At 51.4% G+C, this 26921-nt stretch overlaps 1 protein-coding gene across 1 annotated transcript in view; it reads left to right on the plus strand.

Moving 5' to 3' along the window:
- Positions 1-9788: 9788 nt before the first annotated feature.
- Positions 9789-26921, plus strand: part of LOC142312906 (uncharacterized) — a 202295-nt gene continuing 185162 nt past the window's right edge. The window contains 5 exon segments of the mRNA XM_075351893.1: positions 9789-9944; positions 10075-10254; positions 10336-10459; positions 10543-10640; positions 10838-10928. Of these exon segments, the coding sequence (XP_075208008.1) occupies positions 9789-9944; positions 10075-10254; positions 10336-10459; positions 10543-10640; positions 10838-10928 (649 nt within the window).

Here is a 26921-nt window from a genome sequence, read left to right on the forward strand (position 1 = left end):
TAGGCTCATTGCATACACACAGCTTTCCGTGCTTTCCCCATCCACCGGCTGTCCTGTTGTCTGTGATTGGTTGCAGTCAGATGCGCCCCCAGCCTGTGACAGAGTCTGCCTGCAGTCATCGCTTATCGTGGCCTAAGGCCGCTTTACACGCTACGACATCGCTAGCAATTGCTAGCGATGTCGTGCGCGAAAGCACCCACCCCCATCATACATGCGATATCGTGTGATCGCTGCCGTAGAGAACATTATCGCTACGGCAGCGGCACAAGCACATACCTGCTCTGCGACGTCGCTGTATCCGGCGATCCGCCTCCTTTCTAAGGGGGGCGGTTCGTTCAGCGTCATAGCAACGTCACAGCAGCGTCACAGAACCGCCGCCCAATAGAAGCGGAGGGGCGGAGATGAGCGGGACGTAACATCCCGCCCACCTCCTTCCTTCCTCATTGCGGCCGGCCGCAGGTAAGGTGAGGTTCCTCGTTCCAAATTCCGTGTCGCCAACAAGATCGCTTGAGCGATGTTGCAGCGTGTAAAGCGGCCTTTAGTCATTGTCTAGACTTATAGCCAGCGGTCGTTCTCTATGGCTGCTTGTTGTGACATGTAGCAGAGCTGAAAGAGGTGTGGGACCTCGTGTGGATAATGCTTGACCTGGAGGGTGTGTTGGGGGTTAATAAAGTAGTGAAAGAGGTTGTGTTTTTGTATTTTATTCCAAATAAAGAATTTTTTCTCTGTTTGTGTTTATTTACTTTCATTTACAGGTTGTGATGCAGGTATCTCATAGACGCCTCTGCCATTACTAACCTAGGGTTTAGTAGCAGCTGTGCACTGTTATTAACCCCTGCTATTACTCCGATTGCCACTGCACTAGGGCAATTCAGGAAGAGCCAGTAAAGCTCCGGGATTGTCAAATCTAATGGATGCGGCAATACTGGGTGGCTGCGGGCTGAGAATACCAGCTCCCAGCTAGCTTTATTTTGGCTGGGAATGAAAATTGGGAGGACCGCATGTCGTTTGTTTTTTTTTATTATTTATTTAATGCGGTTTCTCTTAGGCCGGGGTCACACTTGCGAGGGACTCGCGCGAGTCTCGCGTCGCATCATCTGACACAGCCGCACACTCTCCTAACAGGAACGGGCCACGTATTTCTATGTACATGCACGCTCATTTTCAGAGAGCGGCAGGCCTGCAGGGTGATGTCATGTCAGACTCGCACAAGTCTGACATCACATCACCTGGCACAGCCGCACACTCTTCTGACAGGAGCAGGCCGCATGTATTTCTATATACATGCACGCTCACCATACTGACCCGTAGACACTTGCACTGCTTTACCCGCCCATCGGCCATCCTGGTGCCTGTGATTGGTTGCAGTCAGCTGACACGCTGCAACTCAGAGTGGCGGCGCGTCTAACTGCAACCAATTACACGCACCGGTGGGTGGGCAAAGCAGTGAATATTCAATTTTCGGCTCCGGAAGGGAAGCATTCCCCAGAAGCAGCTTGCCACTATGACACAGCCTCAGTGAGTAGACCGCGCGCTCTTACCCCCCTATCCCTACCACCAACGTTTTTAATCTCTGGATTCTGGTCTCTATAGATGTATATGGGTTCCTGATTCCGGAGGGGATCGTTTTGGTTTTTTTTTAATTGAGCAGCGACCCACCGGTCCCGGTTTTTTGCAAGTCCGAGCAGCTCTATTAATAACCATTTCTGGTATATTTCTGCTGTACACTTAAAAAGCCGTACTTGATGGGGACAGTCAGATCTGTGTATCCACTTTTATTTCATGTTGAGTAGTGACCGCAGAGCTCAAGGGATAAAATGAATTTTACAACTATTGGTAGCTGGTAAATTATCACTCCATCAGTTCTTCAGACTTGAACAACCAGTCACACAATGAGAGAATAGAACATTTATAGAATATTTTATATCATCTCATATCTTCCCTTATTATCTCCAGTAATTGTATTATTAGATGGTGTGAGGTAAATCCGGAGATATGACGATAAATCATGACATTCAAGTCATGTCAGGAAGCCCTCTCCTGGTGTCACTACCCCCTTCCCTTCACACAACTGGTTTAGCAACAAATCCATGGCCATGTCCTGTGATATGGAAATTAGGTGGCTTTAGGACAATGGATACAGGATGACTCCCTGCCGTCACCCTGTAGTGGGGGCTGCTAGCTAGTTAGCAAGGCTATGGAAATAGCCAGACAGAACGACTCCAGTAAAAAATGGTTCATATCTCGCAAGCCATATCTCCGATAAATATGGCAACCATAACAATGGTGTCTCCGCATGTGGACGATGCTGGCACACCCTTTTTATGGAAGTAGGACATTGGGAAACACACCAAACGTGATATCAGCCATATGGGAACTCGTAGACAGGTCATGAGTCCCCTCGTTCTGCAGCTAAATTCATAACTGTCACAATGAGAGCATTGGCGTCCGTCTACGACGCTCCCAGGCACAGTTATGGCCAAAATCCCCTTTTCTGGATAATTCTGATCCATGCAGGGGGAGTGGCAGTGCTTCCCCGTGAGGTCACTAAGGTAGGAGGAGACCTGGATTTGCCCAGGTTGATAACCCTGCTTCGGCCATTTTCCAAGGTTCTTCTCGCTGGGGGCACGTGCAGGAAACATCTGTGGGAGTTCCTAGAAACCTGGTCTACAGCGCCCCCCTGTGGCCAGACGCACAAGGTAACTGATTGAATTTGCATACCTGTTTGTAAACCATGCTTTATCTGTAACTGTACTCTGACATATGTATATTCTGTAGATTCCCTATTGTATATATTGTAGTTTCTAGTGTGCTTTAGGCTGATTAAATTATATAATTAATCTTGGGCTGTTCTGTTATCTCGATCTTGAATCCCACGTCTGTGTGTTCGGCTAATAGTTACCGTGAAGCGGTTGGTGGCAGCGAGTTGTGCCAAGGATTATTGTGGGGAGGCCAGTGAGATTCGGGAAGATATTATATATTCCGCCCGCGGAGGTCGGGGAATATATACCTTACTCTCACCGGGGACCCTTCAATAATCGGCATAAGTAGTATAGCGGCCTCCTTGCTTATTGTCGGGCAATCCCATAATTGGCCTGACTATAAGAGGGGCGCTAGAGAGCGCGTCACGTGCTCTGTCTGTCGGTCGGGAGGTATAAAGTAGGGGTGACCCCCACTTGTTACCCCCCGATTGTGACGTACTGGTAGCCAGCGCGGGGGATTTCTGAGTGACCCCCCCCCCGGTGGTTTGTGACATATTGGTGGCAAGCGGTGGGATCGAGATAATAGTGTGTGTGAGTGTGAGACCCATACTCCCAGACACTAAAGACTGCCTGCAGCAGCTGTGGCTGCTGGGGTCTTCAGACTAGCTCAACACTAGAGTGTCAGAGTGCAGATACTGTAAGGTGTGTGGAGGCATCAGGTGTCAGTTCTGTGTCAGTGACCAAAGTCTGCAACAATGGCTGATAGCACCAGGAGCAAAGCCAAAGGAATGGCCGATGCTCAGGCCAGAGACGATGAGGAGGTTGTCCACGAGCCCTCCAGGAGCCCGACGCCAGAGAACAGCTCTGCAGAGGACATCGCACAACCTGGGACTGCTGGACAAGATGAGGAGGAGCTCGCCCAAGGTTCCTCAACGAGCCAGATGCCAGCCCTCCGCTCTGCAATGGACAGTGAAGCACCAGGCTCCGCAGCGGGCCGCAGATCACCACGTGCCATTCCACCGAGCCTGGGAGGCTCGGATAGCCTTCTTCAAATGGCTATGGCCCTTCTCCAGGCTGGAGACCGGGATACCTACGAGATACTCATGGCAGAGCGCAGGGCAGAGCGGCAGGCAGCGCGTGAAGAGCGCCAGGCAGAGCGTGACTACCAGCTGCAGCTAGCTCAGCTCCGGCCCTCATCAGCCACACGTGACCTTCAAGACACCAAACTTCCAAAGGTCCGTGTTGAGGACTTCCCAGTGCTGGAGAAGGATGGAGACTTGGACTCTTTCTTGACTGCTTTTGAGCGGACTTGCTTGCAGCACCATCTGAACAAGGACCAGTGGGCCAAATACCTGACCCCCCGTTTAAGGGGTAAGGCCCTGGATATCCTTGGGGACTTGCCTGCTGAGGCAGATCAGGGCTACGACACCATCAAGCGGGCCCTGATCCAACAGTACAACCTCACCCCGGAGTCCTACCGCAAGAAGTTCCGGACGCTGCAGAAGGGACCAAAGGACTCCTGGGCTGACCACCGGCGGGCCCTTGCCCGAGCTGCCGACCACTGGACCCAAGGCCTGCAGCTTTCCACCGGACCGGAGATCCTGGACTTGTTCATCACGGAGCAACTCTTGTGGAACTGCCCTGAGGATCTCCGCCAGTTCATCCGAGACCAGAAGCCAAAGGGGTCCACGGCTACAGCTGCCCTTGCCGATGACTACACCAACAACCGGGCCCCTGAGGCCAGGAGAGCGGCCACCAGCAGCACCTGGAGAGGGGGTAAGATGAACTCTGCGACTGCCCCACCTGCCCCTAGACTGCAGGGGGTGTCCCCCTCAACTCCCCTCTCCAGGCCCGTGGCAGAACCAAGACGGTGCCACCAGTGCAACCTACCTGGACACTTCAAGGCCATGTGCCCTCAGCGTCCCAAGGCCCCGGCTCCGTCCCCGTCCCAAGGGCCGCCCAAGGTGTATTGTGTGGGTGGGGGTGGTGGTAGGTCCCTGGACAGCTTCCAACCTGTCACCGTCGGCCAGTCTGTGACCATAGGACTGCGAGACAGCGCCTCGGAGGTGACTCTGGTGCGGCCTGAGATGGTGTCCCCCCAAGACTTGATCCCTGGAAAAACCCTCGCTGTCTCCGGGATTGGAGGCATTGACCCGGCGCTGCCTGTTGCTGACATTTATGTGGACTGGGGCGCGGGGCGAGGGGTGAGGGAGGTGGGGGTAACTGATCGGATCCCTGCAAACGTACTACTTGGGACAGATTTGGGGCAAATAACCTCCCAGTTTGGCCCCGCCCCAAAGGCTGAACCTTCAGCCAGTGCTGACGTGCCTCCGGACAATGTTAATGTGTTATCTATGAATGATGTAAGGGAGGAGGGAGTGAACTCTGATATTTCTGCTTGCATAGACACCATAGACACACACTCAGCTGCAGCTGTGACAGGGGAGGGGGTCAGAGGAAGGTGTGACCATGCCTCTACAAGTAACCAGCCTGTGAGCTGGGATCTGTTGCCCTCTGCAGGGATAAGCAGAGAGCAGGGTGCTGCAGGGGGAGGACCAGTGTGTGGGGTGGGGGCTACCACAGCAAATGTGGGGTCCCCAGAGATTTCACACCGGGGTTCTGTTGCTGCAGGAGGGGAACAGGCAGGTGAGATTGGGGCCGGTCCAGGAGCGGAAGTGCTCCCAGGTAAGATCTCGGTGCAGGGTTCCCCCACAACCGGGGTGTCAGGAAGCCAGGTAGGTCTGCCTGAACCGGCGACTTGGTCAGGAACGGAGGAGGAGCAGGCACGACCCACGGTCGCAGCGGCTGTGGCCGCTGTCACCCGCAGTGGGAGTGCTGGAAGCCAAGGGGCCTCCCGGAGGTCCGATAGCTCTTCCCCTTCTGACCAAGTGGCAGCCGAGTCAGGTGGAGGCCAGGACACAGGTCCCGGGGTACTGACTGAAGATGTGACAGTCTCGTCGATTCTGGCCACATCTAGTCAGGAGTTTCAGGCAGCGTTAGAAGCTGACGACAGCCTGAAAGCTCTAAAGGAGCAGGCGGCACAGCCTCCCTCGGACTCGGACCCGGAGCGAGTGGTCTGGGACCAAGGACGGCTGTACCGGGCCACGGTCCAGCAGGGTTCACCGGAGGCGTGGCCCAGGGACCGACAGTTGGTGGTACCCTATCCGTTCCGGACGGAGTTGTTGCGGATCGCACATGAGATTCCGATGGCCGGACACCTAGGGATCGCTAAGACCAAGGCCAGGTTAAACCAGCATTTCTACTGGCCAAAAATGGGGGCCGATGTGGCTGCCTACTGCCGTTCGTGTGAAACCTGTCAGAGAGTGGGGAAGGCGGGGCCACGCCCCAAAGCCCCACTGGCATCTCTGCCAATCATCGATGAGCCTTTCAGGAGGGTGGCTGTGGATCTGGTCGGCCCGCTGGCCATCCCCAGCAGCTCCGGGAAACGCTTCATACTGACGGTAGTGGACTATGCCACCCGGTACCCAGAAGCAGTGGCCTTGTCGTCCATTCGGGCTGACAAGGTGGCCACCGCATTGCTGGAGATTTTCTCCCGAGTGGGTTTTCCCCAGGAAATGCTCACTGACCGGGGGACCCAATTCATGTCCCAGCTGATGGAGGCCCTCTGTAAGCAAGTCCAGGTGCGACATCTGGTGGCCAGCCCGTACCATCCACAGACTAATGGCCTGTGCGAGCGGTTCAATGGCACCTTAAAGCAGATGCTTAAGATGTTGGTCGACTCCCATGGGCGTGACTGGGAGCGGTATCTCCCACACCTGTTATTTGCTTACCGGGAGGTTCCACAGGCCTCAACAGGATTCTCACCGTTTGAGCTCCTGTACGGGCGACGTGTGCGGGGCCCCCTGGCTCTGGTGAAAGAGGCTTGGGAAGGGGATTTGGCCACCCCTGGAGTGTCGGTTATCGAGTATGTCATGCGCTTCCGGGACAAAATGCAGGCCTTGACGCAACTGGTACACGACAATATGGCTCAAGCCCAGGCCGATCAGAAGCGTTGGTACGACCAGAACGCTTGTGAGAGGACCTACCAAGTGGGTCAAGAGGTGTGGGTACTGGTCCCCGTACCACAGGACAAGCTTCAGGCAGCCTGGGAAGGCCCATACCTCGTGTACCAGCAGCTCAACCCTGTGACGTACCTGGTCACCCTGGACCCTGCCCGTGGAAGGCGGAAGCCCTTCCATGTGAACATGATGAAGGCACATCATGAGCGGGAGGCATGTGCACTCCCTGTGTGCAACCTGCCCGAGGAGGGAGAAGCGGAAACCCTCTTGGATATGCTAGCCCAGGTTAGGGCAGGCGGATCCATTGAGGATGTGGAGGTTGGCCACCAGCTCTTGGAGGACCAACGGTCCCAGCTGTGGGCCACCCTACACCCCTTCCGGGGGTTGTTTACCAACCAGCCCGGAAGGACTGACTTGGCTGTCCATCACGTGGACACTGGGGATCATCCCCCGATCCGGCGTTCAGCATATCGGGTCTCCCTGGAGGTGCAGCAACACATGCGCCAGGAGATTGACGAGATGCTGGAGCTGGGGGTGATCCAGGCATCCAACAGCGCTTGGGCCTCGCCTGTAGTCCTCGTCCCTAAGAAGGACCGAACCACTCGGTTCTGCGTGGACTACAGGGGGCTCAATGCTGTCACGGTCGCCGATGCGTACCCAAAGCCACGCATCGATGACCTGCTCGATCAGTTGGCCGGGGCTCAGTACCTGACCATCATGGACCTGAGCCGGGGATATTGGCAGATCCCCCTGACTCGCAAGGCCAGGGAACGCTCTGCCTTTATTACCCCATTTGGACTATACGAGTCCACGGTGATGCCATTCGGGATGAGGAATGCCCCTGCCACTTTCCAGCGGATGGTCAACACCCTGCTCAAGGGACTTGAAGGGTACGCGGCCGCGTACCTAGATGACATTGCCGTCTTCAGTCCCACCTGGGAGGACCACCTAGAGCATCTAGCACAGGTGCTCAGGCGGATCCACCGGGCAGGTTTGACCATCAAGCCGGGAAAGTGTCAGCTGGCCATGAGCGAGGTCCAGTACCTCGGTCACCGGGTAGGTGGGGGAACGCTGAAGCCCGAGCCTGAGAAAGTGGAGGCCATCGCATCCTGACCCACCCCCAGGACCAAGAAGCAGGTGATGTCCTTCTTGGGGACCGCTGGGTACTATAGGAGGTTTGTTCCATGCTATAGTAGCCTGGCAAAGCCCTTGACGGACCTCACCAAGAAGAAGCTGCCCTCTGCAGTCGATTGGACAGTGGACTGCGAGACAGCCTTCCGGGCCCTAAAGGACGCCCTGTCCAGCCCGCCCGTGCTACAGGCAGCCGACTTCACGCGGCCGTTTGTAGTACAGACCGACGCCAGTGACTTCGGCCTCGGTGCGGTGCTCAGCCAGGTGGACTCTGCGAGCCAAGAGCACCCAGTCTTGTACCTGAGCAGGAAGCTGTTACCAAGGGAAGTTGCCTATTCCACGATGGAGAAGGAGTGCCTGGCCATAGTGTGGGCCCTGCAGCGTCTGCAACCCTATCTATACGGGCGCCACTTCATCGTGGAGACGGACCACAATCCCCTCAGCTGGTTGCACACCGTCTCTGGGACGAATGGGCGATTGTTGCGATGGAGCCTTGCGCTCCAGCAATACAACTTCACCATTCGCCACAAAAGGGGCCGTGACCACGGTAACGCAGACGGGCTGTCCCGACAAGGAGAGGTCGCGGACGGGCGCACGGGGGAACACCGGAGTGTGCTGCCCCCTAGCGCCCTCAAAAGGGGGGAGGTGTGAGGTAAATCCGGAGATATGACGATAAATCATGACATTCAAGTCATGTCAGGAAGCCCTCTCCTGGTGTCACTACCCCCTTCCCTTCACACAACTGGTTTAGCAACAAATCCATGGCCATGTCCTGTGATATGGAAATTAGGTGGCTTTAGGACAATGGATACAGGATGACTCCCTGCCGTCACCCTGTAGTGGGGGCTGCTAGCTAGTTAGCAAGGCTATGGAAATAGCCAGACAGAACGACTCCAGTAAAAAATGGTTCATATCTCGCAAGCCATATCTCCGATAAATATGGCAACCATAACAATGGTGTCTCCGCATGTGGACGATGCTGGCACACCCTTTTTATGGAAGTAGGACATTGGGAAACACACCAAACGTGATATCAGCCATATGGGAACTCGTAGACAGGTCATGAGTCCCCTCGTTCTGCAGCTAAATTCATAACTGTCACAATGAGAGCATTGGCGTCCGTCTACGACGCTCCCAGGCACAGTTATGGCCAAAATCCCCTTTTCTGGATAATTCTGATCCATGCAGGGGGAGTGGCAGTGCTTCCCCGTGAGGTCACTAAGGTAGGAGGAGACCTGGATTTGCCCAGGTTGATAACCCTGCTTCGGCCATTTTCCAAGGTTCTTCTCGCTGGGGGCACGTGCAGGAAACATCTGTGGGAGTTCCTAGAAACCTGGTCTACAGCGCCCCCCTGTGGCCAGACGCACAAGGTAACTGATTGAATTTGCATACCTGTTTGTAAACCATGCTTTATCTGTAACTGTACTCTGACATATGTATATTCTGTAGATTCCCTATTGTATATATTGTAGTTTCTAGTGTGCTTTAGGCTGATTAAATTATATAATTAATCTTGGGCTGTTCTGTTATCTCGATCTTGAATCCCACGTCTGTGTGTTCGGCTAATAGTTACCGTGAAGCGGTTGGTGGCAGCGAGTTGTGCCAAGGATTATTGTGGGGAGGCCAGTGAGATTCGGGAAGATATTATATATTCCGCCCGCGGAGGTCGGGGAATATATACCTTACTCTCACCGGGGACCCTTCAATAATCGGCATAAGTAGTATAGCGGCCTCCTTGCTTATTGTCGGGCAATCCCATAATTGGCCTGACTATAAGAGGGGCGCTAGAGAGCGCGTCACGTGCTCTGTCTGTCGGTCGGGAGGTATAAAGTAGGGGTGACCCCCACTTGTTACCCCCCGATTGTGACGTACTGGTAGCCAGCGCGGGGGATTTCTGAGTGACCCCCCCCGGTGGTTTGTGACAGATGGGATCTTTATGATGTTACATTGTCTCATCTTCTTCCCATTCAGGTCCCTACAATATCAGAGAATTTTCCTGATTGGCCAGTCAAGGATGGATAAGGACAGGGACAAGATGGTGGATAAGATAATACAGCTCACCCTAGAGATCGTCTTCCGGCTTACTGGAGAGGTGAGAGATTCTTATGACATCACATTACATCCATTCTTATCTATGGGAATAACAGATGGACAGAACTGGAGAGGTGAGGACTCTGGAAATGTCTGTAGTGAGATTTATTAATGTGTCTCTCCATAACCAGGATTACACAGTAGTGAAGAAGACCTCTAGTGATTGCTGTCAGGACCCTGTGTCTGAGGGATGGGGAAGACTCCTGAGCCCAATCACGGGGCCTCCACCTCACCCCCTGATACATGAGGACATCAATGACCAGAAGATCCTAGAACTTACCTACAAGATGATTGAGCTGCTGACTGGAGAGGTGACACTGCTGGGAATGCTGGGACATTATACAGTAACGCTCTGAAGGGATCGGGGGTGACGGTATCATTGTATGTGTCAGGTTGCTATGAGGTGTCAGGATGTCGCCATCTATTTTTCCATGGAGGAGTGGGAATATTTAGAAGAACACAAAGATCTTTACAAGGACGTCATCTTGGAACATCCCCGGCCTATCACACCACCAGGTAATAGACAGGACTAAATACACACGGCCTATAATTATCTGTATGTAAAGAATTAATTCAGTCCCTGTATGTGTTTCCTCCAGTTCTATCCAGTGAGAGGACAACACCAGAGAGATGTCCCCGTCCTCTTCTTCTACAGGACAATGAACAAGAATATCCCAATGTTCCTCAGGATCCTCAGGTAGATGGAGAGAAGGTGACATGAAATCTCCCTATGATGTGTAGACGGCTGTGAAGTTCTTGTGCTCAGTCTTGTTTTATCCTCCAGTATTATATGTTTTATACTTGTGTAATGAGAATGGTGGAGATGGCAGGATTAGAGCTGATCATAGATGGGACTTCTCCATCTGTCTGTAACTATTACACTATTTGTTTCAGGATGAAGATCTGAGCAATGTGAATACTACTGAGACATATGTGAGTGGTGACGAATGGTGTAAAGTGGAGATTCCTACTTATGGCTACCCAGGTGAGTAGTAAACCACTAAATGCAGAGATTATATAGGTGTAATAAATTTGGACTGATTTTTCACTGTTTATTATAATTTTTTGTACAGTTTACCCTTCTGTCAAAATACTAATTAAATATGGATGAAATTGTGATACTTTAGAGGCGATAACATGTGCTGTCCATTTATAATATGTAATATGGACATTATATATGCCTATCTAAACCAGGATTACCGTATTTTTTGGACTATAAGACGCACCGGACCATAACACGCAACGCACCCTGGTTTTAGAGAAGGAAAATAGGAAAATAAAATTTTAAGCAAAAAATGTGGTCATGACACACTGTTACGGGGCGAGGATCTGCTGCTGACACTGTTATGGGGGTAATGTCCCCAAATTCTCTATTAAGGTACCCCATCCTGGTAATGATCCTCCTGCCTTGTGTGTGTGTGTGTATATGTATGTATATGTGTCTATATATATATATATATATATATATATATATGTGTATATATATATATATGTATGTATATGTATATATGTGTGTGTGTGTATATATATGTATGTATGTGTATATATATATATATATATATATATATATCCCTGATCCTGGTATAGCCCCCATCCTGCTATGTACTGCCATCCTGCTATATGCCCCATCCTGGCATATGGCCACATCCTGCTATATACAGTTAGGTCCAGAAATATTTGGACAGTGACACAAGCTTTGTTATTTTAGCTGTTTACAAAAACATGTTCAGAAATACAATTATATATATAATATGGGCTGAAAGTGCACACTCCCAGCTGCAATATGAGAGTTTTCACATCCAAATCGGAGAAAGGGTTTAGGAATCATAGCTCTGTAATGCATAGCCTCCTCTTTTTCAAGGGACCAAAAGTAATTGGACAAGGGACTCTAAGGGCTGCAATTAACTCTGAAGACGTCTCCCTCGTTAACCTGTAATCAATGAAGTAGTTAAAAGGTCTGGGGTTGATTACAGGTGTGTGGTTTTGCATTTGGAAGCTGTTGCTGTGACCAGACAACATCAACTGAAGTCCAGAACACTCTCAGTGAAGTAGGTGTATCTGTCTCTAAGTCAACAGTAAAGAGAAGACTCCATGAAAGTAAATACAAAGGGTTCACATCTAGATGCAAACCATTCATCAATTCCAAAAATAGACAGGCCAGAGTTAAATTTGCTGAAAAACACCTCATGAAGCCAGCTCAGTTCTGGAAAAGTATTCTATGGACAGATGAGACAAAGATCAACATGTACCAGAATGATGGGAAGAAAAAAGTTTGGAGAAGAAAGGGAACGGCACATGATCCAAGGCACACCACATCCTCTGTAAAACATGATGGAGGCAACGTGATGGCATGGACATGCATGGCTTTCAATGGCACTGGGTCACTTGTGTTTATTGATGACATAACAGCAGACAAGAGTAGCCGGATGAATTCTGAAGTGTACCGGGATATACTTTCAGCCCAGATTCAGCCAAATGCCGCAAAGTTGATCGGACGGCGCTTCATAGTACAGATGGACAATGACCCCAAGCATACAGCCAAAGCTACCCAGGAGTTCATGAGTGCAAAAAAGTGGAACATTCTGCAATGGCCAAGTCAATCACCAGATCTTAACCCAATTGAGCATGCATTTCACTTGCTCAAATCCAGACTTAAGACGGAAAGACCCACAAACAAGCAAGACCTGAAGGCTGCGGCTGTAAAGGCCTGGCAAAGCATTAAGAAGGAGGAAACCCAGCGTTTGGTGATGTCCATGGGTTCCAGACTTAAGGCAGTGATTGCCTCCAAAGGATTCGCAACAAAATATTGAAAATAAAAATATTTTGTTTGGGTTTGGTTTATTTGTCCAATTACTTTTGACCTCCTAAAATGTGGAGTGTTTGTAAAGAAATGTGTACAATTCCTACAATTTCTATCAGATATTTTTGTTCAAACCTTCAAATTAAATGTTACAATCTGCACTTGAATTCTGTTGTAGAGGTTTCATTTCAAATCCAATGTGGTGGCATGCAGAGCCCAACTCGTGAAAATTGTGTCACTGTCCAAATATTTCTGGACCTAACTGTACTTCATCTTGGTGTATGACCGCATCCTGCTATATACCCCATCTTGGTGTATGGCCGCATCCTACTATATACCCCATCCTGGTATGTGCTCCCATCCTGCTATATACCCCCATCCTGCTATATACTCCATCCTGGTATGTCTTCCCATCCTGCTGTATACCTTTATCCTGCTATATGCCCTCATCCTGCTATATACCCCCATCCTGCTATATACCCCCATCCTGCTATATACCCCCATCCTGCTATATGGCCGCATCCTTTGGCACACAAAAAAAAATAAACGTTTATACTCACCTTTCCTCACTCCCTGCAGCATCGCTCCTCCTCCCGTCTGTGCCGGCAGTAGCGCCGCTGACCTGTGTGGAGCCGGCCACGATCCCTGCAGCATCGCAATGTCCGCCTGTCTGTGCCGGCTGCGGCTGTGTGTGGACATGTGCGCACAGCGATGACGTCATCGCTGTGAGCACCGCTAGTCTCCACACAGCCGCAGCCGGCAGACAGGAGGACACCGCGGTGCTGCAGGGATCGTGGCCGGTGAGTGTACTGATTCACTGCACCCCGTGCTGATGATGATGCGCAGGAAGCAGTGAATCCAGCCGCACATGATCACTCCAGGCTGTAGTTGTCAGGGGTGATCATGCGGGCCGGCTATTTAGTATGCACGCACCCCCCCACTCATCAACCCGCCCACCTGTCAGCGCAGGCTTCAGCGCTGAGAGATGGGCGGGAGGATGGGTGTGCATATGAAATGAGCAGTCTCACGTGGTCGCAGCAGACGCTGCTGCAGCCTGCTCGTGCCCCCGATGACCCGCTCCACCGCACCACCCTCATTCCCCGCAGCCATGCCCTACATTCAGACTATAAGACGCACCCCCCACTTTCCCCCAACATTTGGGGGGAAAAAAGTGCGTCTTATAGTCCGAAAAATACGGTACTTTCCTTGACCCTTTATAGCCCCAGGAATAAATAGAGTCCATACACCTAGGACAGGAAACCAGTAAAAAAAAAGTTGATCCTTCCCTACTTTTTCTGTGGTTTCCTGTCCTGGGTAAGAGACTTCCGGTCATGCGATGACCCTGACGCTTCCATACTGTACTTCCTCTAAGAGCCGTGTGAAAGAAAAAAATGAAAATTTTACTTTTTGCCTCAAAAATGTTATTTTAGAGCCAATGTTTTCATTTTTACAAAGGTAACGAGAGAAAATGCCCAATATAATTTGTTCTGCAAGTTGTCCGGAGTATACAGATACCCCATATATGGTGGAAATCTATTGTTTAGGCCAGACCTGGGCAAGGGGCGGCCCGCGGGCCACATCCGGCCCGCCTGCTCTCTGTGACCGGCCCGCCCGTCTTCAGCCGGTGCAGTGGAGCCGGGCTGCAGCGTGCCGAGCAAGGAGAGATCCTGTGCAGGTCCGCACAGTCAGTGCAGGCAGCGGAACGCAGGAGTCTTTCCTCTGTTCCCTGCCGGCACTAATTGTCAGTGACACACGCGCGCGCTCTGACGTTGTCAGTACTGCGCTGCGTGTGTCATTTCAAAAGTTCCCGCCCGGGAGAGGAAGAAGCAGCACAGCAGACGGAATAATTCATCCTGCACTGTAGGACCTGCGATGATGTCACGCCCATGTGACTGTGTGGGAGGAGACAGGATGCCGGGCAGAAAGCATTCAAAGCAAGATACTGAATCCTGAAGGAGATGTGGACACATGATGACTGGTAATGAGAAAAGAGGGGACATGAGGGGGAGGGGGGCTGCAGGGTGAGTGGCATATGTAGGAACATGGAGCTGCAGGGTGAGTGGCATATGTGGGAACATGGAGCTGCAGGGTGAGTGGCATATGTGGGAATATGGAGCTGCAGGGTGAGTGGCATATGTGGGAACATGGAGCTGCAGGGTGAGTGGCATATGTGGGAACATGGAGCTGCAGGGTGAGTGGCATATGTGGGAAGATGGAGCTGCAGGGTGAGTGGCATATGTGGGAACATGGAGCTGCAGGGTGAGTGCATATGTGGGAACATGGAGCTGCAGGGTGAGTGGCATATGTGGGAACATGGAGCTGCAGGGTGAGTGGCATATGTGGGAACATGGAGCTGCAGGGTGAGTGGCATATGTGGGAAGATGGAGCTGCAGGGTGAGTGGCATATGTGGGAACATGGAGCTGCAGGGTGAGTGCATATGTGGGAACATGGAGCTGCAGGGTGAGTGGCATATGTGGGAACATGGAGCTGCAGGGTGAGTGCATATGTGGGAACATGGAGCTGCAGGGTGAGTGGCATATGTGGGAACATGGAGCTGCAGGGTGAGTGGCATATGTGGGAACATGGAGCTGCAGGGTGAGTGCATATGTGGGAACATGGAGCTGCAGGGTGAGTGGCATATGTGGGAACATGGAGCTGCAGGGTGAGTGGCATATGTGGGAACATGGAGCTGCAGGGTGAGTGCATATGTGGGAACATGGAGCTGCAGGGTGAGTGGCATATGTGGGAACATGGAGCTGCAGGGTGAGTGGCATATGTGGGAACATGGAGCTGCAGGGTGAGTGCATATGTGGGAACATGGAGTTGCAGGGTGAGTGGCATATGTGGGAACATGGAGCTGCAGGGTGAGTGGCATATGTGGGAACATGGAGCTGCAGGGTGAGTGGCATATGTGGGAACATGGAGCTGCAGGGTGAGTGCATATGTGGGAACATGGAGCTGCAGGGTGAGTGGCATATGTGGGAACATGGAGCTGCAGGGTGAGTGGCATATGTGGGAACATGGAGCTGCAGGGTGAGTGGCATATGTGGGAACATGGAGCTGCAGGGTGAGTGGCATATGTGGGAACATGGAGCTGCAGGGTGAGTGGCATATGTGGGAACATGGAGCTGCAGGGTGAGTGCATATGTGGGAACATGGAGCTGCAGGGTGAGTGGCATATGTGGGAACATGGAGCTGCAGGGTGAGTGGCATATGTGGGAACATTGAGCTGCAGGGTGAGTGCATATGTGGGAACATGGAGCTGCAGGGTGAGTGCATATGTGGGAACATGGAGCTGCAGGGTGAGTGGCATATGTGGGAACATGGAGCTGCAGGGTGAGTGGCATATGTGGGAACATGGAGCTGCAGGGTGAGTGCATATGTGGGAACATGGAGCTGCAGGGTGAGTGGCATATGTGGGAACATGGAGCTGCAGGGTGAGTGGCATATGTGGGAACATGGAGCTGCAGGGTGAGTGGCATATGTGGGAACATGGAGCTGCAGGGTGAGTGCATATGTGGGAACATGGAGCTGCAGGGTGAGTGGCATATGTGGGAACATGGAGCTGCAGGGTGAGTGGCATATGTGGGAACATGGAGCTGCAGGGTGAGTGCATATGTGGGAACATGGAGCTGCAGGGTGAGTGGCATATGTGGGAACATGGAGCTGCAGGGTGAGTGGCATATGTGGGAACATGGAGCTGCAGGGTGAGTGCATATGTGGGAACATGGAGCTGCAGGGTGAGTGGCATATGTGGGAACATGGAGCTGCAGGGTGAGTGGCATATGTGGGAACATGGAGCTGCAGGGTGAGTGGCATATGTGGGAACATGGAGCTGCAGGGTGAGTGGCATATGTGGGAACATGGAGCTGCAGGGTGAGTGCATATGTGGGAACATGGAGCTGCAGGGTGAGTGGCATATGTGGGAACATGGAGCTGCAGGGTGAGTGGCATATGTGGGAACATGGAGCTGCAGGGTGAGTGGCATATGTGGGAACATGGAGCTGCAGGGTGAGTGGCATATGTGGGAACATGGAGCTGCAGGGTGAGTGGCATATGTGGGAACATGGAGCTGCAGGGTGAGTGGCATATGTGGGAACATGGAGCTGCAGGGTGAGTGCATATGTGGGAACATGGAGCTGCAGGGTGAGTGGCATATGTGGGAACATGGAGCTGCAGGGTGAGTGGCATATGTGGGAACATGGAGCTGCAGGGTGAGTGGCATATGTGGGAACATGGAGCTGCAGGGTGAGTGCATATGTGGGAAGATGGAGCTGCAGGGTGAGTGGCATATGTGGGAACATGGAGCTGCAGGGTGAGTGGCATATGTGGGAACATGGAGCTGCAGGGTGAGTGCATATGTGGGAACATGGAGCTGCAGGGTGAGTGCATATGTGGGAAGATGGAGCTGCAGGGTGAGTGGCATATGTGGGAACATGGAGCTGCAGGGTGAGTGGCATATGTGGGAACATGGAACTGCAGGGTGAGTGCATATGTGGGAAGATGGAGCTGCAGGGTGAGTGGCATATGTGGGAACATGGAGCTGCAGGGTGAGTGCATATGTGGGAAGATGGAGTTGCAGGGTGAGTGGCATATGTGGGAACATGGAGCTGCAGGGTGAGTGCATATGTGGGAAGATGGAGCTGCAGGGTGAGTGGCATATGTGGGAACATGGAGCTGCAGGGTGAGTGGCATATGTGGGAACATGGAGCTGCAGGGGAAGTGCATATGTGGGAACATGGAGCTGCAGGGTGAGTGCATATGTGGGAAGATGGAGCTGCAGGGTGAGTGGCATATGTGGGAACATGGAACTGCAGGGTGAGTGCATATGTGGGAAGATGGAACTGCAGGGTGAGTGGCATATGTGGGAACATGGAACTGCAGGGTGAGTGCATATGTGGGAAGATGGAGCTGCAGGGTGAGTGGCATATGTGGGAACATGGAGCTGCAGGGTGAGTGCATATGTGGGAAGATGGAGTTGCAGGGTGAGTGGCATATGTGGGAAGATGGAGCTGCAGGGTGAGTGGCATATGTGGGAACATGGAGTTGCAGGGTGAGTGGCATATGTGGGAACATGGAGCTGCAGGGTGAGTGCATATGTGGGAAGATGGAGCTGCAGGGTGAGTGGCATATGTGGGAACATGGAGCTGCAGGGTGAGTGGCATATGTGGGAACATGGAGCTGCAGGGTGAGTGGCATATGTGGGAACATGGAGCTGCAGGGTGAGTGCATATGTGGGAAGATGGAGCTGCAGGGTGAGTGGCATATGTGGGAACATGGAACTGCAGGGTGAGTGCATATGTGGGAAGATGGAGCTGCAGGGTGAGTGGCATATGTGGGAACATGGAGCTGCAGGGTGAGTGCATATGTGGGAAGATGGAGTTGCAGGGTGAGTGGCATATGTGGGAAGATGGAGCTGCAGGGTGAGTGCATATGTGGGAAGATGGAGCTGCAGGGTGAGTGTATATGTGGGAAGATGGAGCTGCAGGGTGAGTGGCATATGTGGGAACATGGAGCTGCAGGGTGAGTGCATATGTGGGAACATGGAGCTGCAGGGTGAGTGGCATATGTGGGAACATGGAGCTGCAGGGTGAGTGCATATGTGGGAACATGGAGCTGCAGGGTGAGTGCATATGTGGGAAGATGGAGTTGCAGGGTGAGTGGCATATGTGGGAAGATGGAGCTGCAGGGTGAGTGCATATGTGGGAAGATGGAGCTGCAGGGTGAGTGTATATGTGGGAAGATGGAGCTGCAGGGTGAGTGGCATATGTGGGAACATGGAGCTGCAGGGTGAGTGCATATGTGGGAACATGGAGCTGCAGGGTGAGTGGCATATGTGGGAAGATAGAGTTGCAGGGTGAGTGCATATGAGGGAAGATTGAGTTGCAGGGTGAGTGGCATATGTGGGAAGATGGAGTTGCAAGGTGAGTGCATATGAGGGAAGATGGAGCTGCAGGGTGAGTGCATATGAGGGAAGATGGAGTTGCAGGGTGAGTGGCATATGAGGGAAGATGGAGTTGCAGGGTGAGTGGCATATGTGGGAAGATGGAGTTGCAGGGTGAGTGGCATATGAGAGCTGCAGACTGACAGAAGGATGTGAAGGGGTGCAGAGTGTTTGAGAGGGGTAAGTTGGGGTACAGGCAGGGTGAAATATGTGGGCAGGGTGTGTGACATATGGGGCTGTAGTGTGTGTGATATGGGGGTGCAGGCTGTATGGGGAGCAGGGTGTGTGACATATGGGGGTGTAGTATAATACAGGTGTGCTATATAGGGGGTGTAGTGATGTAGTATATTACAGGTGAACTATATGGAGGTGTAGTATATTACAGGTGTGCTATATGGAGGTGTAGTATATTACAGGTGTGCTATATAGGGGGTGTAGTGATGTAGTATATTACAGGTGTGCTATCTGGAGGTGTAGTATATTACAGGTGTGCTATATGGAGGTGTAGTATATTACAGGTGTAGTATATGGGGTGTAGTGATGTAGTATATTACAGGTGTATATAGGGGTGTAGTGATGTAGTATATTACAGGTGTACTATGTGAAGTTGTAGTATATTACAGGTGTGCTATATGGAGGTGTACTATATTACAGGTGTAGTATATGGGGTGTAGTGATGTAGTATATTACAGGTGTACTATGTGAAGTTGTAGTATATTACAGGTGTACTATATGGGGGTGTACTATATTACAGGTGTAGTATATGGGGTGTAGTGATGTAGTATATTACAGGTGTAGTATATAGGGGTGTAATGATGTAGTATATCGGAGGTGTATTATATAGTGGTGTAGTATAATACAGGTGTATATGGGGGTGTAGTATATTACAGGTATATGGAGGGAGTGTAGTATAATACAGGTGTATATGGGGGGTGTAGTATAATACAGGTGTAGTATATAGGGGTGTAGTGGTATAGTTTATTACAGGTGTAGTATATGGAGGGGGTGTAGTGATGTAATATATTGGGTAGAACTGAGGTAATTATATTAGTCCGGCCCTCTAAACCAATCCCAATTTCTCATGCGGCCCCATGGGAAAATTAATTGCCCACCCCTGGTTTAGGCGCATGGCAGGTCTCGAAAGGGAAGGAGCACCATTTGATTTTTAGAGCGCAACATTTTTTGGAATAGATAGCAGACGCCATGTCGCATTTGGAGAGCCCCTGGTGTGCCTAAACAGTAGAGATCCCCACAAGTGACACCAGTTTGGAAACTATACCCCTCAAGGAATTTATCTAGATGTTTGGTGAGCACCTTGAATGTCCAGGTGCTTCACAGTATTTTACAACATTGATTCTTGAAAATGAACAAAAATACATTTTTACCATAGAAATATTGCTTTAACCTCAAATCTTGCATTTTCACAAGGGTAACGGGAGAAAATGCACTGTAAAATTTGCTGGGCAATTTCACCTGAGTACACAGAAATTGTACAACAATTGGGCACACGCAGGGCTTTGAATGGAAGGAGCGCCATTTGACTTTTTGAATGCAAAATTATCTAGAATCGATAGCGGACACCATGTTGCGTTTGGAGAGCCCCTGCTGTGCCTAAACAATGGAGGATCTCCACAAGTGAGAGCATTTTGGCAACTAAACACCCCAAGGAATTTATCTCTGTTTGGTGAGCATCTTGAACTGCCAGGTGCATCACAGAAGTTTATAACGTTGAGCCATGAAAATAAAAAACACATTTTTAGCCAAAAAATGTTGATTTAACCCTCATTTCTTCATTTTCACAAGGGTAACAGGAGATAATGAACAATACAATTTGTTGTGCATTTTCTCCTGAGTTCGCCAATACCCCATATGTGGTTAAAAACTACTTTTGAGATACAGTGCAAAGTGAAGAAGGGAACAGGCGCCTTATTTGAGTTCCGATTTAGTTGCAATAGTTTGCGAGGGCCATGTCACATTGGCAGAGCCCCTGAGGTGCCAGAACAGCAGAAATTCCCACAAAGTCACCCCATTTTACAAACTGCACCCGTTAATGAACTTATCAAGAGGTGCATTAAACATATTGACACCACAGGTGTGTCACACAATGTTATAATATTGGGCGGTGAAGAAAAAATAATTACATGTTTCCACTAAAATATTGTTTTAACCACAGATTTCCAATTTTCACAAGGGGAATAGGTAAAAAAGGCCCCATAGTGTGTTACACAATTTCTTCTGAATATGCCAATACCTCACATGTGACTGTACAGTACTGTTTGACTGCACCGCAGGGCTCAGGAGGGAAGGAGCGCCATTTAATTTTTGGAGCACAGAATAGTTTGCGGACTCCATTTTCAGAGCCCCTAAGTGCCCGAGCAACAGAAATCCCCTCAAGTGAACACATTTTGGAAATTACTCCTCTCTGTTAATGCATCTATGGGTGTGTAGGGTTGATTTAGTCGTTTGAAAAACACTCATAGTGTCAAACGCAATGAATGTTGCAGAATTAAAAATTGCAAATAAGCCCTTGTTGTGCCCAGTACATTGTAGTGCCTATACATTGTGCCCAGCTCGTGCTTCTGGAGACCTGCACCCTGTACATTAAACGGGCTCTCCTCACTACAATAATGCCAAACATGTGGATGCTAACTGTGTTTCAGGCACATTGTGGGGCTCAGAAGGGAGGGGGCATTTGGATTTAGGAGTGTAGATTTTGCAGGATGTCTTTTTTGAGGTGGGAGCCATAGCACCTTTCGAGAGCCTTTGTGATACCAGTAACATGAAAGCCCCCTATATTTCCATTAACAGATGATGGACCTGAGTGGAGCCTTGTGTTTTTGTGGGTTGATTTGAATGCCATTTGCTGGCAATTTGGGTACAGAAATCTTTATTCTGAGAGCTATAACTTTTTTTATTTTTTCGCTGCTGGAGCTGTGCGGCGGCTTGTTTTTTGCGGGACAAGATAACGTTGTGTCATTATTATTTATACATGACTTTAACTGCATTTTATTCCACTTTTTTGTCAGCTGTGTGATGAAGACATACAGTGCTGGCCAAAAGTATTGGCACCCCTGCAATTCTGTTAGATAATACTCAGTTTCTTCTTGAAAATGATTGCAATCACAAATTCTTTGGTATTATTATCTTCATTTATTTTGCTTGCAATGAAAAAACACAAAAGAGAATGAAACAAAAAACAAATCATTGATCATTTCACACAAAACTCCAAAAATGGGCCAGACAAAAGTATTGGCACCCTTAGCTTAATACGTGGTTGCACAACCTTTAGCCAAAATAACGCTTCCGGTAACCTAACCATTAATGAGTTTCTTACAATGCTCTGCTGGAATTTTAGACCATTCTTCTTTGGCAAACTGCTCCAGGTCCCTGAGATTTGAAGGGTGCCTTCTCCAAACTGCCATTTTGAGATCTCTCCACAGGTGTTCTATGGGATTCAGGTCTGGACTCATTGCTGGCCACTTTAGTAGTCTCCAGTGCTTTCTATCAAACCATTTTCTAGTGCTTTTTGAAGTGTGTTTTGGGTCATTATCCTGCTGGAAGACCCATGACCTCTGAGGAAGACCCAGCTTTCTCACACTGGGCCCTACATTATGCTGAAAAATTTGTTGGTAGTTTTCAGACTTCATAATGCCATGCACACGGTCAAGCAGTCCAGTGCCAGAGGCAGCAAAGCAACCCCAAAACATCAGGGAACCTCCGCCATGTTTGACTGTAGGGACCGTGTTCTTTTCTTTGAATGCCTCTTTTTTTCTCTAGTCCCTTCCACGACAGCATAGGAGGTTGTCTCTCCACGCCCTAATTGGGACAGGAAGCACAAGAGAGGTTAAAAGGACCCTCCCACCTCCCATAGCCAGTGTCTTTCCTGTCCCCATGGGGCATGGAGAGGTTTTATTTTTTCTCCTATGCTGTGGTGGCCGGCAAACTACAGTATATGTATTTTTTTTAAAAAAAATTTCCCCTACCTTAGCCGGGCAGTATCGGTCGGCCTTCGCCGCTCCTCCCCTACTGTTCCCTCACGCTGTGTGGGACCACTGCTCCAGCCTTCCGGAGCTCCTCTGGGGTGATGCAGGCTGTGTAGCTCCCCGGCCGGCGTCCTCCCTGAGCCGCCGGCCGCTTCCTGCATGCACGCTGCTGGGCGACCCGGAAGTGCTGCCGCGGGCGGGACTTCCGGTCTCGCGACCTTCCGGTTTGGGCACTTCCGGTCGCGGAGGCAGTGTGGAGGACACACCGACGCTTCCACGGCCTGTCAGGGACCTGATGCGGGAGGCGGGGAACGTTCCCTGTCACTGGGGGGGCAGGCCCTTCTGCATAAAGGCTGCCCTGAAGACTTCAGACTCATGGTAAGGATTTCTACTGTGCTCCCTGACATGTCTTCCCCTGCATCTGTATCTGCAGAGCCCAGTGTTCCCCCGGCCACAGTAAGTACAGAGGGGGGTGGTCCCTCATGAATGGGCTCAGGCTGATGTTTATGGCTTCTTCTGGTCTGTGTTTTCCAGGAGGACAAGGCCACTAAGAAATCTGACAAATGTGACAAGACAGAGAGGTCTGAGAAGTCTGATAAGCCTGATAAGCCTGACGCAATGAACGGACTGAAAAGATTAAAAAGTGTCCAGTCTGTGTAAAAAAGCTCCCTGCAGTCTGGGATAAGAAGCTTTGCCAACAGTGTACGGACCAGATTATTAGGGCTGAACAACCGTCCCTGGTAGACGAGCTACGGTCCATGATGAAGCAGGAGATTCAGGCCTCACTAGCCTCCCTCCCTGCTCCTGGCCCTTCTCCTCCAAAGAAAAGAAAACTCCAGCCGGTCCCGTCTGATCATGAGGATGCTGATTCCGCCTCGGAGGGTCCCGACGAAGGTTCTTCCTCCGGGAGGTCTGACCAGTCCTTCCTTTTTCCCTCAGAAGATTTGGGGGATCTTATTGGGGCGGTTAGGAGCACTATGGGGTTAGAGGAGGTGCAGGTTCTTCCCCTCGGTCCATGATGAAATGTTTGCTGGCCTGAAAACTGTCAAACAATTAGGGTTTCCGGTTCATGCCAATATTCTGGATATTGTCTCTCAGGAATGGGAATTTCCTGAGAAGCGTTTCCGGGGTGACCCCAAGCGCCGGTTTCCTCTGGAGACTTCTGGGTTGCATTGGGAGGTCCCCAAAGTGGATGTACAGGTGGCCAGGGTAGCTAAACAAACGGCGCTCCCCTTTGAAGATACTTCCCAGCTTAGAGATCAGATGGATAAGAAGGTCGAGGGCCTCATGAAGCGATCCTGGGAGGCATCGTCTTCTACAATTCAGGCCAACATTGCCCCCACTTGTGTCTCCCAGTCCCTACTTAGGTGGCTAGACCAGTTGGAGGCTCATATTTCCCAGGGTACCCCTCGGGATGAGTTGCTGGAATCCCTTCCCTTACTTAGGAAGGCTACCAGTTTTTTGGCGGATACCTCGGTGGAATCAGTCCGCCTGGCTGCCAGGACCTCGGTCTTATCTAACTCTGCCAGACGTGCCCTCTGGCTTAAGGCCTGGAGTGGAGACTCCACCTCCAAAATGAGACTTTGCTCCCTTCCGTTTAAAGGGGATTTGGTGTTTGGGCCTGCCCTGGATGATATTCTGGTCAAGGCGAATGATCGTAAGGCCTTACCAGATCCTAGACCCCCCAGGAAGCGGTCCTTTCGTCCCTCGATGCCTCAGGCCTCCCAGCCCAAAGGGAAAGGGAAGTCGGGCCGGTGGAGCTATCCTAAGGGTAGAGGGAGAAACATCCTCATCCCTCCCCATCAACAACGTCCTCTGCAGGACAAACCGTGACTCGGCTCGGGTGGGGAGACGACTCTCGGCGTTTCTTCCCCAGTGGTGGTCCATCACCTCCTGCCAATGGGTCCTGAAGATCGTCTCAGAGGGTCTCTTAATAGAATTCATCTCCCCCCCCTCTTCCGGGCCTCCGAGTCACGGCTCTGGCATCGCAGGGTTCCCAGGCCCTACTGTACGCAAAGATTCAGGAGCTAATGCACTCGGGGGTCGTTTCCCCAGTCCCGAGTCAGGAAGGAGGGATAGGCCACTACTCCCATCTCTTCCTTGTCAAAAAGCCGTCTGGCGACGTCCGGATTATCATCAATCTAAGGCGTCTCAACCAGCAGGTCAGGTACCGGCGTTTCAAGATGGAGTCTGTGAAATCGGCTATCCCACTGATAGGTCTGCACCACCAGATGGCCTCAATAGACCTGAAGGACGCCTACTTCCACGTGCCCATCCATCCGTGTCACAGGCAATACCTCAAGTTTGCGGTTCTGCACGGGGAGGAAGTTCTTCATTTCCAATTCAATGTACTTCCCTTCGGGATCTCCTCGGCTCCAAGGATCTTTTCAAAGATCATGGCAGAGGTGGTCGCCTTCATACGATTGCAGGGTATCTGTCTGGTTCCATATTTGGACGACTTTCTTCTCGTGGCTCCCTCCGCTCAGACCCTCCGGAGCCATGTGGAGAAGTCTTTAGGCATTCTTCGTTCCTTGGGATTGATCCCCAATCTCAAGAAATCACAGTTGCACCCCTCCTCCACTCTGCAGTTTCTCGGAGTGCTGTTGGACTCCGACAGACAGGCATCCTTTCTCCCGGAGAGCCACAGGTTGGCCCTGCTAGCCAAAATCTCAAAGCTTCGCCATCAGGCTCGCCCGACCCTTCGAGCGGCTATGTCGGCTCTAGGTTCTATGACGTCCTGCATTCCCTCAGTCAGGTGGGCTCAGGCCCACTCTCGGTGTCTACAGGATCATATCCTGGCGCATTGGGACAGACTCCCGTCCTCCCTGAACAGACGGTTTCGCCTCTCAGGGACCGTCTCCTCATCCCTTCTCTGGTGGCTGCGTCCCAACAACCTGAAGGTGGGGCTTGCCTGGACTCAGACGCCCCTGGTTACACTAACAACCGATGCCAGCCTGCGGGGATGGGGTGCTATGGTGGCAAACTCCCCATTTCAGGGGGTCTGGAGTCCTTATGTCAGCTCCCGATCCTCCAACTACCGGGAGCTCAGGGCAGTCAGGGAAGCCCTCCTTGCGGCTCAGGATCTCGTCCGGGACACTCACGTCCTGGTCTACTCAGACAATGTCACCACAGTGGCACATCTCCGCCATCAGGGCAGTACACGATCGGGCGCCCTGAAGTCTGTGTCCTCCCGGATCTTCCACTGGGCAGAACGGTCCCTGCTATCCCTTTCTGCAGTCCATCTAAAGGGTTCCCTAAACCTTCAGGCAGATTTCCTGAGTCGTCGGGATGTTCACCCAGGGGAATGGAGTCTGGATCAAGCGGTGTTCTGCTCTCTGGTGGCAAGGTGGGGTACTCCAGAGGTGGACCTCTTTGCTTCGGCAGGAAATCGCAAGGTCGCAACATTTTTCTCCCTGAACCCTCGGGACAATGCGTTGGGGGTGGACGCCTTCTGCCACGATTGGTCCTTTTGCCTCGCCTACGCCTTCCCCCAAATTCCTCTTCTCGCACGAACCCTGAGGAAGATCAGAGACGACGGAGCCGCAACTATCCTGGTAGCTCCTCTGTGGCCTCGGCGGAGTTGGTACAGCCTGATCCTGACTCTCGGGATCGACGGACCGGTCCTCCTGGGTTCAGACCCCAGTTTACTGTCTCGGGGTCCGATTTTCCATCCGGACCCCCAGAAACTCAAATTGGCTGCCTGGCTTCTGAGGCCCGGGCACTGAAGGCCCAGGGACTTTCTGACAAGGTCGTGGCTACTCTACAGAAGAACCGTAAACCGGTGACTAATAGTATTTACAATAAAATCTGGATGAGATTTTCCTCCTGGTGTGGTTCTCGGCCTCCTGACCCGCTCCGGCCTAACGTTGCGCAGGTTTTAGACTTCCTCCAGAGTGGATTGGACCTAGGCCTTCGGCCCAGCACCCTGAAGGTACAGGTGTCGGCACTCAGTGCAGTCTTTGACACGGCTCTGGCAGATCATCGCTGGATCCGCCGTTTCTTTGTGTCCGCTAGTAGGCTCTGTCCGCGACAGAGGGTCCTGACACCTTGCTGGGATCTCAATGTGGTCCTTACCGGACTATCTCAGTCGCCCTTTGAGTCGCTGTCCTCCTGTAACATCCGTTCTCTTTCTCACAAGACTGCCTGTCTCGTGGCTATTACGTCTGCTCGTAGAGTCGGGGAACTTCAAGCATTGTTTATTCGGGAGCCTTACCTGACCGTCAGAGATGACAGCATTGTCTTTCAGCTGG

Source organism: Anomaloglossus baeobatrachus, chromosome 5 (genome assembly GCF_048569485.1).
Source record: "Anomaloglossus baeobatrachus isolate aAnoBae1 chromosome 5, aAnoBae1.hap1, whole genome shotgun sequence".
NCBI classification, from domain to species: domain Eukaryota; kingdom Metazoa; phylum Chordata; class Amphibia; order Anura; family Aromobatidae; genus Anomaloglossus; species Anomaloglossus baeobatrachus.